Raw genomic sequence first — 16,492 nt, 5'->3', positions numbered from 1 at the left:
TCCCATGAGAGTTGGGCATATCCTACTCTTTCTCTGATTGGTCATTTTGTCTGTCACTCAGACATCACTTTCAAACACAGTGCTTCCTTCTACAAACTAATGTTACCTTCAATGTTTGAGATTAAGGTATGCCCTAAGGGCAAGTCTGTATTCCAGTCAGAGGATTAAAGGTGTGGGCTAAGGGCTGACAACAACTAGAAACAGGGTTTTTCAGTAAATAACATATTCCCGGTGTTTACAATGTGATCAAAATATCTTGCAGCATTAACCCATTCCTGGTACTAAGCATTTCATTTGGTAGCATAAGACTGAGGACTGTCTTTACCACTACATGGGAACTTGTAGTGCACAGACTGCCACCTTACAAGAACAAAAGCTAATCCAGTAGAGAAGAGCACATCAAACAGAAACACAGTGAGCCAATTCTATACTCTGATGAACCACAAGACAACAAAAGCCGCTCCACCTAAAAACAGACATCAGGGGTAAAGGGGAAGAAAAGGATGTAAAATGGAGAAGAGTCCTAAGGTTTATATTAAGATAGGAAATAATTTATAAATATGAATAGTATATTAAACAATTTATCATACTGAGGAAGTGTGGTCTTAAAGGGTACTTGCTTTTAAAAATGCATGCTAAAGTACTCACGAATATACGTACAGAATTTACAGAACTATTCCTTTCACAATCCAAGTGGTGAAATAGATGAAAAAAGGAGCTGAAATCACTTTCCCACCAGTTGATCATTGTCAATGCTAAATGAGAGGTTTGTGGAGCTTCCATGTAATTACCTTGATTCTAATTTTGAAATAACCCTTGTTTTCCTTGGCCTGCCATAGCAGCTGGGACTCATGGACTAGCTGGATAAACAACATATTCTCATTCTCTTCTAGGGTACCCTGCCTTACTTGCAAGAAGGCCACTTCCTCAATGTATTGTCACATAGCTTTGTCTTTGTGTGCACATGTCCCTGTGTGTGCCCCTGGCCCTGGTGTCTCCGCCTTTCTTGCAGATGGCCACCTTCTGGCACATTCTTCTATAGTCATTTCTTTAACTGTATCCATTCCTGGAGTCTCTTTATGTGTCTGAATGTATTCTTACAAAGATTCTGAGCTTATGGGATTAGAGTCCATGGTAACAATTCCATCTTAACCTAAGAATTTCTTTAAAGCCCCTATCTTCACAAAGAGTCATACCCTAGGTACTGGGAGAAGGGCTTCAAAGTATGAATTTCAGAAAGACAATCTGAACAGTTCAATTCACAACAGTATAATAAAACTTTAAAGGTAATGCCAAAGATGTGATATTTATAATGTAATATTTAAAAACAAAATAAAATCTCATAACTTTATAAAATAAAATTCAAAGGATATGAATTGTTTCTTGGCCTAGATCTTAAAATTGTCTCACATTTTCACCTTTTTGTTTCTAGGGTTCTCCACACTCCCTAGGAGGGTGTGGCAGTGTACTTTTCTATAATGAAGTTCTGACGGCTTAGAAACCAAAGTGAATCAACAGTAAAATGAAATGTTGTTACACAGAAAGCTATGTCCAAGTAGGAGAATATTATCACCGTAAGAATATTAAACTTCACTTTCAAAATTAAGCACAAATTTGGAAATTGGTATTATTTAGGTAAGAATCTAATTGGGGAAATTTGTAATTGAATCAATTTGATCCAGAAACGTCCACCTTGGTGGAGACCATTAGTCAAAGCCATAGTCCTTGTCTTTCTCCTACTTATACAACAGGATTTACATGAAATCATAGAGGACATTAACTTTACACGAATCATGTAAGATAATAATATAGCTGTAAGTCAGCAATGAATGATAAAACCCTGACAATGCAGATGAATGGGCCAAGGAAGGTAATAAAATTTAATGGGAATAAATGTACAATTGTGCACAAGGGACTAAAAATGCTTATTTCAGAAAGATCAAAGTACATATAAGACTCATGAACTCATATTCAGTTTCACATGAAGTCACATTAAACTTTTTGTTGAAATTTTTAGTTAGCAATAAGTGCACCGAAGATCAAGAATGCGCTTGCTGAAAGTTAATGTATCCTGTTTGGATCTGCCTACTATTCCTCTTGGTCCACCTAAGGACAGCCTGCGGAGGTGAGTGGCTCAGGAATGGTCCCCTGAGCCCAACTGTCTAGCTCTAGGATTGCTCTTTGGTCCAGAGGAACCTTGTGGTGCCCAAAGAGTGTCTTGCTTCTTTGTGGAAAACTTCTGGGCTCCAAGACTAATTGGATTGGAACCTTGTCCCAACACCCATCATAGTCATAACTGCCCTCCACCCCAGTTGGTTTTCTTGGAACACAGCCTGCAGAGTCAGATCCACCCACCATCCCACTCTGCAGCCAGTGTCTAGTCTGTCTGAGACACAGCCATCAGAGTCAGGTACCCTGACCGCCATTATCTAGCCCACAGCTCCTCTGACTTCCTTCGAAGTCCTGCTGCCATAGGATTAGCCAGCCAACAGCAGAGAAAGCCAGAGGCCTAAAGAGCAGCCTAAGAATACAATCAACAAGACCCAGGGCAACATGGCACCACCAGAGCCCTCCTATCTTGCTACAACAAACTCTGGATAGTCTAATGAAACTGAAGCACGAGAAGAGGATCTTTAATCCAATCTTATAAAGATAATAGAGGCCTTTAAAAAGGACATGAATAAACCCCTTAAGAAAATACAGGAAAATATTTCAAGCAGGTGAAGGATATGAATAAAACTGTCCAAGACCTAAAAAGGGAAATAGAAGTAATAAAGCAAACACAAACTGAAGTAATCCTGGAGATGGAAACTGTAAGAAAGAAAAAGGAACTACAGACATAAGCATCACCAACAAAATACAGGAGATGGAAAAGAGAATCTCAGGTGTAAATTATACAATAGAAGAAATTAATATACCAGTCAAAATGCATAATCTAAAAAGTTCATGACACAAAACATCCAGGCAATTTGGGATACCATGAAAAGACCAAACCTAAGAATAATAGGAATAGAAGAAGATTCCTAGCTCAAAGGCCTAGAAAACATCTTCAGCAAAATCATAGAAGAAAATTTGCCAAACTAAAAGAAAGAGATACCCATAAAGGGACAAGAAGCTTACAGAACACCAAACAAATGAAACAAGAAAAGAAAATCCCTCCACCACATAATAATCAAAACACTAAATATATACAACAAAGAATTTTAAATGTGGCAAGGGGAAAAGACCAAGTAACATATAAAGGCAGACCTATCAGAATTTCTCATCTGAGAATCTAAAAGCTAGCAGGGCCTGGGAAGATGTGCTGCAGACCCTAAAAGAACGCAGATGTCAGCCCAGATTACTATATACAGAAAAAAACATTCAATCATTATAGATGGAGACACTAAGATATTCCATTTCAAAACCAAATTTAAACAATAATTTTCTACTAACCCAGCCCTACAGAGGATACTAGAAGGGAAACTCCAACCCAATGAGGCTATCTATATTAAAGAAAACACAAGAAAAATTAATTCATACATTAAAACCAATAGAAGAGAAATACACACACACATACACACTCAACAAACACCAACATCAAAATAATAGGAACTAACAATCACTGGTCACTAATATCTCTCAACACCAAGGAACTCAGTTCACTATTTTTAAAAAAAGCACAGGTTAACATAATGGATGCAAAAAACAGAATCCATCATTCAGCTATATACAATGCCCCCCCCCATCTCAGCAACAAAAATAGCCATTATGTCAGTATAAAGGGCTGAAAAAAGGTTTTCCAAGGCAGCATACCCATTAGCCATTCTAATATCTAATAAAATAGACTTTTCAATGGAAAGTAATTGAAAGAGACAGTATTAAGGACACTTAATACTCGTCAATGGAAAAATCCACCAAGAGGACATCACAAATCTGAACATCCATGCTCCAAATGCAAGGGTACCCATGTTTGTAAAAGAAACATTACTAAAGCATAAATCACACATAGAAACCTACACATTAATATTGGGAGACCTCAACACCACCTTCTCACCAATGGACAGGTCACTGAGACAGAAACTAAACAGAAAAATGAAACAGAGGTTATGATTCAAAATGGACCAAACATATATCTATATAACATTTCACCCAAACACAAAAGGATATACCTTCTTCTCAGCACTTCACAGAACATTTTCCTAAATTGAGCATAAAACTGATCACAAAGCAAGCCTCAACAGATACACAAAACATGAACATTGATGTAAAAATACTCAATAAAATACCTACAGACCAAATCCAGGAACACATCAAAGACATCATACACCATGATCAAGTAGGCTTAATTCCAGGGATGCAAGGGTGATTCAATATATGAAAATCCACCAACATAATCACCTTATAAACAAATTGGAAAAAAACTCATGGTCTTCTCACTAGATGTCAAAAAGGCATTTGACAAAATCCAACACCTCTTCATGATAAAAGTCTTGGAGACAGCATGGATACAAGGTACATACCTAGACACAATAAAGGCAATATGCAGAAAGCCAATAGTCAACATAGAATTAAATGGAGAGAAACTTAAACATTTCCACTAAAATCAGGGACAAGGCTGTCCATTTTCCCCATATCTCTTCACTATAGCATTTGAAGTTCTAGCTAGAACAATAAAAAACAAAAGGAGATCAAAGGGATACAAATCAGAAAGGAAGAAGTCAAAGTATCACTGTTTGCAGATGATACCATAGTATATACATAAGTGACCCCAAAAATTCCACTGTAGAACACCTACAGCTGAAAAACACCTTCAGGAAAGTGGCTAGATACAAAATTATCTCAAAGAAATCAGTAGCCCTACTCTACCCCAGCCATAAACAGGCTGAGAAAGAAGTTAGGACAACAGGACTCTTCACAATATCTACAAATAACATCAAATACCATAATGTAACTCTAACCAAGCAAGTGAAAGAACCTGTATAACAAGAACTTCAAGTTTCTGAAGAAAGAAATTGAGGAAGATATCAGAAGGTGAAAAAATTGCCCTTACACATGGATCAGTGGAATTAAGATAGTACACATGGTCATCTTATCAAAAGCAACCCATACATTCAATGAAATCCTTATCAAAATTCCAACACAGTTTTTTTTTATAAACTTTAAAAGAGCAATTCTGATCTTCATATAGAAAAAAAAAAAAAACCCCAGGATAGCTAAAATGATCCTGAAGAATACAAGAAATTCTGGAGGTATTACTATCCCTGACTTCAAGCTGTATTACAGAGAAATAGTAACAAGCAATGCATAGTACTGATATATAAAAAGAAAGGCAGATCAATGGAATTGATTTCAAAGACCCAGAAAGAAATCCACATATCTATGGACACTTCATTTTTGGCAAAGGAGCAAAAACTATACAATTGAGTAGGGAGAGTACCATCAACAAATGGTACTGTACTAACTGGATATCTGTATGTAGAAGAATGCAAACAGATCACACTTATCACACTGCATAAAACTCAAGTCCAAATGGATCAAAGACCTCAACATAAAATGAGATACACTAAATCAAATAGAAGAGAAAGTGGGGAATAGCCTTGAAATCGTTGGTACAGGAGACAAATTCCTGAGCAGAACACCAATGGCTCAGGCATTAAGGTCAAGAATTAATAAATGGGAGCTCATGAAACTGAAAAGCATCTGTAACATAAAGGATGTCACTAGAACAAATGACAACCTACAGATTGGGAAAAGATCTTCACTAACCCTAAACTGACAAAGGGCTAATACCCAAAATATATAAAGAACTCAAGAAGTTAACACAAACAATCCAAATAACAAATGAAATACTGGGGTACAGAACTAAACAGAATTCTTAACATGGGAATAGCAAATGGCCAACAAGCACCTAAAGAAATGTTGAATAACCTTAGCCATCAGGGAAATGAAAATCAAAATGATTCTGAGATTCCACCTTACATCCATCTGAATTGATAAGATCAAAAACTCAAAGGACAGCACGTGACAGCAAGGTTGTGGAGCAAAGGAAACACTCCTGCATTGCTGGTGGACATGCAAATTGTACAACCACTCTGTAAATCAATTTGGGAGCTTTTCTTTTCCTCTTTTCTTTTCTTTTCTTTTCTTTTTTTTTTTAAAGATTTATTTATTTATTACATGTAAGTACACTGTAGCTGTCTTCAGACACACCAGAAGAGGGCATCAGATATCGTTACAGATGGTTGTGAGCCACCATGTGGTTGCTGGGATTTGAACTCTGGACCTTTGGAAGAGCAGTCGGGTGCTCTTACCCACTGAGCCATCTCACCAGCCCCTTCTTTTCTTTTCTTTTCTTTTCTTTTCTTTTCTTTTCTTTTCTTTTCTTTTCTTTTCTTCTTTTCTTTCCTTTCCTTTCCTTTCCTTCTTTCTTTCTTTCTTTCTTTCTTTCTCTCTTTATCTCTCTCTCTTTTTTTATTTTTTGTTTAAGAAGATTTGGCATAGTTCTACCTCAAGACCCAGCTATTCCACTCCTGGGCATATACCCAAAAGATGCTCCACCATCCCACAAGGACACTTGCTCAACTATTCCATAGAGCTTTATTGGTAGTAGCCAGAAACAGGAAACAACCTTGATGTCTCTCAACTGAAGAATGGATACAGAAAATGTAGTATATCTACACAATGGAATACGGCTCAGTCATTAAAATCAAGGATATGAATTTTGCAGGCAAATGAGTGAGATGACCATGACCCAAAAGGACATACATGTTATGCACTCACTTATAAGTAAATATTAGCCATAAAATACAGGAGAATCATGCTATAATCAACAGACCCAAACAACCCAATAACAAGGAGATCCCAAGAGAGGATGGTTACATCTTTCTCAGAAGGGGAAACAAAATAGATATTGGATATCAATGGATAGAAGGATCTGGGTGAAAGATGGGAGGGTGAGGATGGTGGTGAGGAGATCATATGTAAGGAGAACAGGGGAGAGAGATGGGAGATCGGCAGGGGCGAGGGGGCAATCTCTGGGATGAGGAGACGTCCCAGAGGGTCTATGCTATATTCCTAGCAGTGAGGGATTTGGATCCTGGAGTAGCCACTTCCAGGGGCAGGATTCCCAGTGGAGGGATAAGGATAGCTAACCACCCACAAAACCTTCAACCCAAAATATATCATGCCTACAAGGCAGGGGCAAAGATAGAACAGAGACTGAAAGAATGGACAACCAATGACTGTCTCAAATTGAGACCCATTCCATGGGCAAAACCAATTGCTGACAGTATTAACGTTAATCTTTTATGACTGAAGATGGGAACCTAACATAACTGTCCTCTGAGAGGCTCCACCCAGCCAGTGGAAAGAGATACAGAGACTCACACCCAAACATTACATGAAGTTGAGGAATCCTGTGAAAGAGTTGGGAGAAGGACTGAAGAACTTGAAATGGACAGGGACTTACTCTAGAGGAAGACCAACAGAGACAACTAACCTGAACTGTTGGAGTCTCTCAGAGATTGAATCACCAGCCAAAGAGTAAACATGGGTTGGATCCATACCCCTTGCATATATACAGGAGATGAGCAGCTTGGTCTTCACCTGGGTCCACCACCAGCTGAATCAAGGGCTGTCCCTGAGCCTGTTTCCTGCCTGCCTGCCTGCCTGCCTGCCTGCCTGCCTGCCTGCCTGCCTGCCTGCCTGCCTGCCTGCCTGCGAATCTAGCACCCCTAACAGAACTGCTTTGTCTGGCCTCAATGGGAGAGGGTACACCTAATCCCCTTCAAGAGAAGGGAAAGTTGGAATGGGGGAAGGATTTCCATGAGGGGGTACTGTGGGAAGAGGAAGGGTTGATATTGGGCTACCAAGTGCATAAATAAATAAATGTTTAAAAGAGAGTTACCGTATCACCAAGCTACACTGAAAACAATGCAATTACTCCAAAGAAAGAGATGATCTCATTGCAGTCAAGGCTGTCTATGCTTGCTCTAGAACACTTTCCTCCAGGTGATACCTCAAAGTATAAATGCCAGAATGGTAGAAATCATAAATTCTGTCCACATGAAGAATAACAATGAATTTGGAGCTATAAGTAAGGCTGAAAAGGCAGAAGAGAGATATGATTTACCTTTAAAGATCTTAAGGGCCAACAACTGAGAAGACTTTAACCCTATATCCCATAGCCTGTGTGGGAAGAGTCAAGTTTGTCTGTCCACTCTTTTTCCTCCTTCAGAAATAATCACTTCCTCAGAGATGTATCATTCCTTAGCCTGTAGTGGTGAAGTGAGGGTGCTTCCAGTCACCTGCCAGAGCCCTCTGGATTCACGATGAAAGACACACATGCCAGCTTAATTTTGATATGCCTTGACTAGCTAAATGTCGGGGCACTTCTAAAACTCTCAGCAGCTATGAAGTATGCCCCTCTGGTATTCCTGGCTTAATACCTCTAAAATCCATATTTTATCTTTGGTTCCCTGGCTCCTTCTGGGTGGCCCCCTCTCTTTGTTACCCAAGATGTTTCTGGGCAGGCCTTCTGGGGGCCACTTTCCTTCTTGTACCTACATTTTGGCTGTTACTCCCTCCTGTTCCTTCCCAGTGTGGTCCTTCTAAGCCCTTCTCCTGGCAGCCCTTTCTCCTCCTCCCCTGGTCTTCCTCCTGGAACCTAGAAGTTCCACCTCTTTCATTCTATCCAGCCATTGGCTATTTATTGATCAATCAAAAACCAATTGGGGACAGAGTCCTTCAGCATTTAGACATGCAGATTCCTGCTTTTGGAGGCTAAATTAAGAGAAAGCATTAGAACCAATCTCCAACATTAGCACAAACCCTAAAGCTTGCCAGACATTGGCTGCAGCTTCCCTCTTATTTGTCTCCATTAGGCAACCATTCTGTTTCTAATTGTTTGTCACAGCAGGTTAGCCCTGTGTCTTTGGTTGATTTGGGCCACATAGACTGGGCAATTTATAAGCAATGCAAATTTGTTCCTCGCAGTGCTGAAGGCTGCAAGTCCAAGAAAAATGTGCTGGCAGATTTGTAGGTGTGGACTCACTTCCTGGTCCAGGGATGGCACACACACACCCTCCCCTCCTCTTACTTGCTCTCTTTTTTTAATAGGAATCACAATCATGAGTCCTCAGCTATCAGAACCCAACTACTTCCAGGAGAGCCCTCCTCCTACACCATCCTTTTGGGGAGTCAGGGTTTCAAGTTATTAATGTGGGGTGGACACAACATTCAGACCATGGCAACAGGATTAAAAGTTGCTACACAAGGTAGATCAGGTTTGACTGGTCAGCTCTGTGTGCATCTGTTTGTCATTCATCTGACGCTTTGCCCACCCGAGACTAGAGACCCGTTCCACACAGACAAAGGGGCCCAGAGGGTCTGCGGCACAGCTCTAGAACACTCACCCCTACAGCAGCTGGTTGAATGAGCAACCATGAGAAAGCTGAAGAGGTATGAGGATATTTTAAAATGCTGTGATACTGAGATTCACAGGAAGTTTGAAGGAGGTAACATCTTTGCAACTCTGGAAGCCATGCTTCAGGGCTAAGCAACAGTGAAGTTAAGGAGATGAATGTGACTAGGCTGAGTGATTTTTTTTTTGGGGGGGGGTTGTTGTTAACTAAGAACATGGTGAATTTTGTTGAGAAAGACTATGTCCATTACATCATAGATCGCGCTTTAGCAATCAGTTCAATTCCAATCCACATTTAATAACAAATGTTATCTATTACATAATAGATTTCATTCAACCTCAAATGTCATTTGATGTTTTACTCCATGATTTCTATCTTCTTCCCTCCCTACTCTTCAAAGCTGATGAATAGCAATAGCATCATTAGGATACAGAAGAATTTAGGAAACAGTAGCCAACAGTGAGGTAAGGTCAGCCCTGGAGAAAACTACTTCTGATTTCCTTAGGATCCATTGTGTCAAAAAAAAAAAAAAAAAAGAAATGCTGCGAAATGACACAAAGTCATTCTTTCTGCATTTCTCTTTCTGCTGATTCAGAGTTTTACAAGGGCCCAGTTTTCCATAGAAACAGATCAGATTAAAATCAAATACAAAGATTGCATCTTTTATTTATAAGGGGGAAAAAAACCTCTCAAATGCTTTTCATTAAAACCCTGTGGCCTGTTGTACTGGTTTTAAGAGTATTAGTCAAGCATTACATAATTTTTGCTATTCTGGTGAAGATCACTGAAACTATCAGGCCACACCTCAATGACTGAATTCTCCTGTATTTCTGTAAGGGTGTTATTTATGTCCTTCTTAAAGTCCTCTATCACCATCATGAGATCTGATTTTAAATCAGAGTTTTGCTTTTCTGGTGGGTTGGGGTATCCAGGGCTCACAGGGTGGGAGAACTGGGTTCTGATGGTGCCAAGTAGCCTTGGTTTCTGTTGCTTATGCTCTTACCCTTGCCTCTCATCATCTGGTTATCTCTGGTATTAGCTGACCTTGCTGTCTCTGACTGTGTCTTGTCCCTCCTGCAAGCCTGTGTGTCAGTAGTTCTGAGAGAACAGTTCTCTCTGGGAAGAATTTAGGTATGGAGAGCTGTGGCACAGGGTCAGCTCAGGGGGTGCAGACAGAAACCTGAAGGATCCTGTCCCTGGCTGTTTTTTGGTTCCTGTGTCCTGGTGGATCTGGGCCGGTCCCTCTTGGGCCTCTTGGCCACAGGTCTTACCTGTGCTAACAGGTGTGTCAGCACTCCTGGGAGACCTGCTCTCTCTCAGTGGTATTTGGGTATGGAGAGCTGCAGCACAGGAACAGCTCCGGGCACAAAGGAAACCAGAAGGATCCTGTCCCAGGCTGCTCCTTGGTTCCTCTTAATGATTGAATTCTAATTTATAGTGAATGGACCATGGTCCATGCTTGCTACCTACTCCCATTGTCTTCCTTCCAGGAAGGAATGTTGTTAAAAAGCATTCTTCATCCCGAAATTAATCCATAGAGAGTTATAAGATTTAAAACACAATATTACTAATATTAATATTAATAGAAACAGATAAAGTATTTATTTTGAGCCATATTATATCACTTGAGAGGATTTTAAAGGAAAGTGGGGCATGTGTTACAGATAGAATAGGGACAGGAAATAATAGAGTTGACATGGACATGCTAAGTAACATCTGACTAGGAGAAATGGTACCTACACACCAGGGAAAGGGGTTGAGTAAACTACACACACACACACACTAGACTACCCCAAGTATTCTACCTCTTTCTGGGGACTTCATTCCTTACTACAAGGCTGGGAGGTTAAGGTCTGCATATGAGGTGCTCGTTCTCATCACATCCTCTCTGTGGTGCTCACAGTTTCTAGTCTGTACAATGAAAGCACTTGAAAACCAAGGAGCAAAGGCTTGGCTTCTCTCTCACTGTTTATAATTATAATTATGTTTATATTTATATTCTTCTATATGTTCTAAAGCTTAAAATAGAGCCTGTCAATCATTGTGGTAATTCCTGTGCCTTGTATAACTTCACATATGTCTCTGAGGGGGAGATGTATACAGTATGGATGCTGCTACTCCATAGGTCACAACACAGACCACATCAAGCACACCCTTGGTAGGGTACCTGTTTGCTCTGTTGTCCTGTGAATTTACACATCCTTCTGTGTAACACATCCTTCTGTGTAACACATCCCTCTGTGTTGCTGGTGAGGAATTTTCAGGTGGAAATACAATGAGTACATAAGAAAAAAAAAACACTCTAAAGTTACTACTTCAAGCAGAGCAATAATAACATCTTAAGTTGTCCTGGAGATAGAAAAACTATATTTGATACACTTGTATTATACATACTTCAAACCAATCACTGAACAGATTCATAGTAGCTAACACATCTCCTTTATATAAACGAAGTGTTGTCTGCCTATGTTAAAAAGTATTTGTGTAGCCGGGCATGGTGGCACACACCTTTAATCCCAGCACTTGGGATTTCTGAGTTCGAGGCCAGCCTGAACTACAAAGTGAGTTCCAGGACAGCCTGTGCTATACAGAGAAAACCTGTCCCGAAAAAAAGAAAAAAAGTATTTGTGTAATACACAGAGCAGCAAGTCATTGTTTAAGTATGTCTGGGAAGTGAGGTGACACAGGTCAAATTTTCCAGATAACTGTTGTTTATCTTTTAAGTTTAGAAAGATTTAGTTTTAATTGAACTGTTACCAGTGTTGGTATCCTCACTAAGTTTTTGACCTACAGAATACCATTTGACCTATGTACTGTCACATGAGTTGATATGAATTATTTCATGGTATGTGATGGCAAGGGATTCTTAGGAGCATGTAGGATTATGTGCTCTGGGAAGACTGTGGAGTCTCAGGAGACTCTCTGAGGGGTTTCCTCTATCTCTTGGAAACATTCTTCTGCCTCCCTCTGCCTCCCTCTGCCTCCCTCTGCCTCCCTCTGCCTCCCTCTGCCTCCCTCTGCCAAGATCAGCTACCACAACACACTGCTTTCCAATTGCTTTCCTCTTGAAATTTCTAATCTGTTTTTGTGTGTGCATGTGTGTGTGTGGTGTGTGTGCATGTGCATGTGTGTGAGAGAGAGACAGAAAGGAGAAAGGAGAGAGAGAGAGAGAGAGAGAGAGAGAGAGAGAGACTGACTTACCATGTAGTCCTGGGTGGCTAGCAATTCCCTATGTAGACTAGGCTGTACTAGATTTCAAAGAAATCCACTTGCCTCTACCCACCAAGTGTTGGAATTAAAGATGTGCACCACAATGCCCAACTGATGCTTTGATTTTTTATGTGATATTCTGGGGAAGATTCTGAAATTGGCTCCCTTTTCACATTTTTTCCCCAATTAAATGTAGTTCTTTATTAGAGTTGCTGTGTTTTTGGTGTCTGTTCACATAACACATATACACACATATAAATGTGGTTTTTTGGGTTTTTTTAAGGTATTTTCTTTACTTACATTTCAAATGTTATCTCCTTGCCTAGTTTCCCCTCTGAAAATCCCCTATCTCCCCCCCTCTCCCCAACCCAACCACTCCCATTCTTGGTCCTGATATTCCCCTATACTGGGGCATAGAACCTTCACAGGACCAAGGGCCTCTCCTCCCATTGATGACCGACTAGGCCATCCTCTGCTACATATATACATATAGAGCCACAAGTTCCACCATGTGTTTTCTTTGATTGGCAGTATAGTTCCAAGGAGCTCTGGGGGTACTGGTTAGAACCCAGATGTCCCTCAACAGAGGAATGGATACAGAAAATGTGGTACATTCACACAATGGAGTACTACTCAGCAATTAAAACAATTAATTTATGAAATTCTTAGGCAAATGGATGGATCTGGAGGTTATCATCTTGGGTGAGGTAACCAAATAACAAAAGAACACATATGATATGCATTCACTGATAAGTGAATATTAGCCCAGAAGTTCAGAATCCTTTTTAGAAGGGGGAACAAAATACCCATGGAAGGAGTTATAGAGACAAAGTCTGGAGCAGAGCCTGAAGAAATGACCATCCAGAGACTGCCTCACTTGGGTATCCATTCCATAAACAACCACCAAACCCAGACACTAGGCAGATGCCAACAAGAGCCTGCTGACAGGAGCCTGATATAGCTGTCTCCTGTGAGGCTCTGCCAGTGCCTGGCAAATACAGAAGTGGATGCTCACAGTCATCCATTGGACAGAGCACAAGGTCCCCAGTGAAGGATCTAGAGAAGGTACCCAGGGAGCTGAAGCCCCATAGAAGGAACATCAATATGAACTAACTCTTTTCACTTTTTATTGATTTGTTTTTCTACGACTGAGGACAGATTCCACAGTTAAACAAGGGTTCTATAACTACGCCAAATTCCCAGTCTTCCTGTTAGGTTTTTAAAGCAGAAGCCTTTCTTCACAGCTTTGGGCTACTGGTTACTTGAATCAATATAATCTTTTTACCTTAAATAAATCCCAAGTTTGAGCCCCTCAATTCTTACTATAACCACAGAATACTCACTGATCCCAATGTCCTTACAGTACTGGATCAAGTACTGTCCCATGACTTTTAGTAGATGACTGTATTCTTGGACATTGAGGAATTCTTGTTTATTATGGGATGGTTCCATGATCTCCAAGGGTATGTTCACAATTCCAATTACACCTGCACCAAGTCTGAGGGAGTAAACACATGTATGAACTTTGTAAAAATCAGGCTAAAGAAAAAGAAAAGGCAAACATGCACTGGATACTTGCAGTCAAGTCTTCCACAAATAAATACACTGTCTTGGTATGGACCACATCGAAATAATTATGCTAACTTAAAGATAGTTCATTATCCACAGTGATTTCTAGTGAGCTTGGTTCTGTTCTACGATGTTACCTCAGAATGTTACAGGCCTGATAACAATACTCTTCCCAAACCTGGTACTTTTGTGGGGATCCCAGGTTGGTAAAAAGGAATAAATTTTAGCAAAACCAACCATAACCCCAGTATCTTCATGCAGTGACCCAACGTGCACCTTTAAGCTTGACACTGGACAAAAAGAACTACTTTCTTTGTTCCCATTTCATCATCAGACTACACATCTCACTATTACAGAGGCTCTTAGGCATTCACAGAGCTCGAGTAAGGGGACGTAACAGGCCCCGAGGGTGATAAGAGGCACAGGGTATACATCCACCTGGGGTATTCTCAATTTTAGCATTACAGGGTTTGGGGGAAAGCCCCCCCATGTCCCAGAATACAGGAGGTTGGTTCCTCATTGCTTTTGCCATAGGATATAGCACTCTTTCTCAACTTGAGGCCCCTGACGGCTCCATATTTCACAACTTTTCTCTTCTACCATGTCCTTCTTGGTAACATGCTCTGTGAGTCTAAATTTATGTCTCAAACAGAAGGCCTGATGTGACTTTCCTGTTTTCTTACTGCCCTTCTCACACAACATTCATTTATTCATTTATCCATCCATGTATTCACACAGCCATTCAAAGTTAGCACCTGGACCTGTCCCAGGAACTAGGGACTTAGACAAAAGCAAAAAAGACAAGGTCCCTAGGTCTCATTCACTGAAGAATGACAACCATGACATTAGCAAATAGGTAAATGTACAGGGATCATGTTACCAGGTGATAAGTGGTTTTAGGGAAATAAATTGAGTACTAAATTATGTGAAAAGTGACAGACAGGTGTGACAATAGGGCCCAGTGTTAATTAGGTAATCAAAGAAAGGACTTTAGCATTCATGCCTGAACAGCATGCGAAGGCCAATAGTGGGAAGATCTAAGGACAGGAAACTTGTTAGCAATTGCTAAGCTAACTGCGCTAAGATATTCCCACAATTTTTTATTAGGTATTTACTTCACTTACAATTCAAATGCTATTCCAAAAGTCCCCTATTAGCCCCCACTCCCTTACTGACCCACTCCCACTTCTTGGTCCTGGTATTTCCCCTGTACTAGGACAGTTTGCAAGACCAAGGGGCCTCTTTTCCCAATGATGGCCGAGTAGGCCATCTTCTGCTAAAAATACAGCTAGACACAGGAGCTCTGTGGGTACTGGTTAGTTCATATTGTTGTTCCACCTATAGGGTTGCCGACCCCTTCAATTCCTTGGGTACTTTCTCTAGCTCCTCCATTGGGGGCCCTTTGTTCCATCCAATAGCTGACTGTGAGCATCCACTTCTGTGTTTGCCAGGCACTAGCATAGCCTCACAAGAGACAGCAATATCAGGGTCCTTTCAGCAAAATCTTGCTGGCGTATGCAATAGTGTCTGCGTTTGGTGGCTGATTATGGGATGGACCCCCAGGTAGAGCACTCTTTGGATGGTCCATCCTTTGGTCTCAGCTCCAAACTTTGTCTCTGTAACTCCTTCCAAGAATGTTTTATTCCCAATTCTAAGAAGGGGCGAATTGTCCACACTTTGTTCTTCCTTCTTGAGATTCATGTGTTTTGCAAATTATATCTTGGGTTTTCTAAGTTTCTGGACTAATATCCACTTATCAGTGAGTGCATATCATGTGAGTTCTTTTGTGATTGGGTTACCTCACTCAGAATGATACCCTCCAGGTCCATCCATTTGCCTAGGAATTTCATAAATTCATTGTTTTTAATAACTGAGTTGTACTCCATTGTGTAAATGTACCACATTTTCTGTATCCATTCCTCTGTTGAGGGACATCTGGGTTCTTTTCAGCTTCTGGCTATTATAAATAAGGCTGCTATGAACATAGTAGAGCATGTGTTCTTATGACAAGTTGGAACATCTTCTGGGTATATGCCCAGGAGAGGTATTGCTTGATCCTCCAGTATTACTATGTCCAATTTTCTGAGGACCAACTGACTTCCAGAGTGGTTGTACCAGCTTGCAATCCCACCAACAATGGAGGAGTGTTCCTCTTTCTCCACATCCTCTCCAGCATCTGCTGTCATCTGAATTTTTGCTCTTATCCATTCTGACTGGTGTGAGGTGGAATTTTGGGGTTGTTTTGATTTGCATTTCCCTGATGATTAAGGATGTTGAACATTTTTTCTGGTGCTTCTCAGTCATTCGGT

At 40.5% G+C, this 16,492-nt stretch overlaps 1 protein-coding gene across 1 annotated transcript in view; it reads right to left on the bottom strand.

Moving 5' to 3' along the window:
* Positions 1-16,492, bottom strand: part of Morc1 (MORC family CW-type zinc finger 1) — a 200,138-nt gene that overhangs the window by 92,485 nt on the left and 91,161 nt on the right. The window contains exon 14 of the mRNA XM_021185413.2: positions 13,958-14,112. Coding sequence (XP_021041072.1) covers positions 13,958-14,112 — 155 coding nt within the window. The remainder of the gene's footprint in view (positions 1-13,957; positions 14,113-16,492) is intronic.

This window comes from Mus caroli, unplaced genomic scaffold (assembly GCF_978045245.1).
Source record: "Mus caroli unplaced genomic scaffold, Mus_caroli_1 scaffold_17, whole genome shotgun sequence".
Classification (NCBI taxonomy): Eukaryota; Metazoa; Chordata; class Mammalia; order Rodentia; family Muridae; genus Mus; species Mus caroli.
This window is presented reverse-complemented; position numbering and strand designations above follow the sequence as displayed.